Raw genomic sequence first — 2,872 nt, forward strand, 5'->3', positions numbered from 1 at the left:
GACACTTAAACACTCTATTGTTTCACCACATTTGCACTTAAAATATTCTAATTTATAAAAAATAACAATTTAATACTCTAAGTTGTAAAAAAGTAGCAATTTAATATCCCAAGTTGTAAAAAATAACGCGTTAATGCCTTCTGTTAGTTGTGCGTGAGAATATTACTTGGAATATTCCTATTTGTTGTTATATTTATCACTATACTTACACTCCATCTTCTTATTAAATTTTACATTTATTTCTATGGATGGATGGGTTTGTCAAAATAAGTTTTTCAAAACGACGGAAAACTTAGGATAGTTAGGTATATCTTTTCAGGGGTTAGGGTATTTATAAATATAAAGGGCGTGAGAGAATTGGTAATTAAGCCTAACTTGTTGGGCTAAATTGGGCCGACACGACCTACTGGCCTATTCCCAGCCCTGCTCGTGGGCTTCCTACTTGTTAGGGTTTTACGAGGTTTTTGCGAACACAGGGCGAAGGAACGCAGAAGAAGTGATGCAGAGATCGGCTCACACTCTCCTCCGACCTCTTCGATCTCATCGAAACTTTTCCTCTTCGACCCCCGAAGACGTCGTCGCCTCCGTTCTCTTCGAACGCCTGCCAGTTGTCATCCCCAAAATCGACCCCGTGGTCTACGCGTTCCAAGAATTCTCGTAATTCCCCCCCTCAATCCAAAGTCCTCTCTTCAGTAATTTATGGCGTTTTCGATTATTTTTCTGTAAGAAAGTTTTGATTTTGACGTCGGCTTTTTGCAGGCTTCGATGGCAGCAGCAGTACAGGAGGAAATACCCTGATGATGTTTTAGGAAAGGGTGATGCTAGGTAAAATGTTGTAACGTTTATGAACTTTTTCGCAATTCTGTTGCCTTAATATTTACTGTGATTAGTAAAATTTGGGGGGAAAGGTTAGGATTTCCGGCGGCTTTTGCCGATGAATCTTAACTAAAATTTATCCATTCAAGCGTAGCTGATGTGTAATTTGTTTCTAACATTCTGATTCTGTTCTTCAAAATGCATGATATGGATCACTAAAAAAAATGAGAAAATTATTGGTATTTTTCAACAGGGGGAAGGGGGATTATCAAATTGATTATGAGCCGGCTCCAAGGATCACAGAAGCCGACAAGAAAAATGATCGGAGGTAACCTAATTAATCGTGCTTGCGTTGCCTATCCTTGTTACCTTGCTCATCTGATTAGTACACATGATGCGGTGTAAAAAGATGTATAGATCAATGGTGCTTGTTTTTGCTAAATATTGCTATAATTGGGATTTGATTCGAGTACATTAAAGCTTACCTGTCATTAGCATTGGCTGATGTTGTAGTTTATATCGTTCTACAACGCTGGTACTTGTACTAGGTCCGGACTTCTGTCCACAGTAATTCAGCCGCTTGCATTACTAAACAAATTGTGGACAATTATTCTTCTCTCTTTTTAATGTCTATGATCTTTTCGTCATCTATCTTTCTCATTAAACCATCTCCATGTGATTTCTTCTTGCACTTGTCTGTTTTATCCATTCTTTAAAAGAAACGTATTGCTTGCCTGTGTATTCTACAATACTGTTGTTGACTTCATCTTTTATCCCTTTTAAGGACTAGTAATTGTCATGAAATTTGAATCTCTCCAGTGTAAAAGAACAGACAAGTATTTTTTTTAATCGGTCTGCCTTCGGATCTGTCATCTAAGCATACCAATCTTCTTTACATCTTACAGTGAGTAAATTAGTATGGTTCATGTTTGGAAATATTAGAGCAGAAAATTAGTGAAGTGGAAGAAGAGAGGCCTGCAGACATAATAGCAGTAAATATTTCTATTATAATACTATTATAGTGTAGGAAGCTTTGCGCTTACCAGTGAAAGAAAGCCTCTTTCAAAACAACAATGTATGCATGAAAATACCTGAAACCTAGTGGCTAAGTTGCATGAAATGGGTATGGGTACATGTACGAGTGCGGGTGAGGGTACAGGACATGGCAAAACTGTAAATTGTAGGATACAGGGACACGGCTATCTATATATATATATATATATATATATATATATATATATTGCATTAATAATGTATATGAGATAATTTTTTTCTGCTTCATGTGTTATTAGAATTAAAATTCCAATTACATTTTTAAGTTTTTTTATCATATTGATATCATAAATTGGAGACTACTCATTTTTTTACTAGACATCCAAATGACCCATTAACTATATAGTTTTAAACTTGGGTTTGGACTGAAACGAGCCCGACCCTTATTTAACTAGTTTCAAGAAACGGATGTGAAATGTAAGCTATACATCCAGGAAGCCTTTGACAAGTGTTTTAAATTAACACATATGTCGTATAATTGAGTACATGTTGGAATAAATGCATGCATATGTTGATGGGGACATCCGGACTCATACACGAGATTTTCGCCGAGTTTATCAGCGCAGGAGGCGCAATATTTCAGCACTGTGGTTTTGAGTTTAGATGTAATAATTAATTTGAATTTGAATTTCGAATTTTTGAATATTTAGTTTCTTTGGTAGTTAATCAGTGATTGGTTATGATTGATTGTAACTGATTAAGAGAGATTTGAGGGATTGATGAGATTTTCTAAATTTGTAATTGCTTACTTAAAGGCTCTGTAATCAGAATATGAGATCATTGATGAATGAAATTAATTTGCTTAACGCATGGTGTGAAACCTAAACGTGATTAATTTCTTTGTCATCAGCCGTAACTATTCTTCCTCACAAAAGAAAAACAAAAAAATCGCACTGTTCATCATCTTCTTCCTCCAGACAATCAAACCCACAAACGACATCCACCAGGCCGACGACCTTCCCCTTCGTCCGTCTCCACCTCCTCCGCCTAAAACCCCACCTCC

General features: G+C 36.5%; 1 protein-coding gene across 1 annotated transcript in view; it reads left to right on the forward strand.

Moving 5' to 3' along the window:
* Nucleotides 439-2,872, forward strand: part of LOC109840192 (39S ribosomal protein L46, mitochondrial-like) — a 7,347-nt gene continuing 4,913 nt past the window's right edge. Inside the window, exons 1-3 of the mRNA XM_020408737.1 lie at nucleotides 439-657; nucleotides 760-825; nucleotides 1,070-1,144. Coding sequence (XP_020264326.1) covers nucleotides 500-657; nucleotides 760-825; nucleotides 1,070-1,144 — 299 coding nt within the window. The 5' untranslated portion in view covers nucleotides 439-499. The remainder of the gene's footprint in view (nucleotides 658-759; nucleotides 826-1,069; nucleotides 1,145-2,872) is intronic.

This window comes from Asparagus officinalis, chromosome 5, assembly GCF_001876935.1.
Source record: "Asparagus officinalis chromosome 5, Aspof.V1, whole genome shotgun sequence".
NCBI classification, from domain to species: domain Eukaryota; kingdom Viridiplantae; phylum Streptophyta; class Magnoliopsida; order Asparagales; family Asparagaceae; genus Asparagus; species Asparagus officinalis.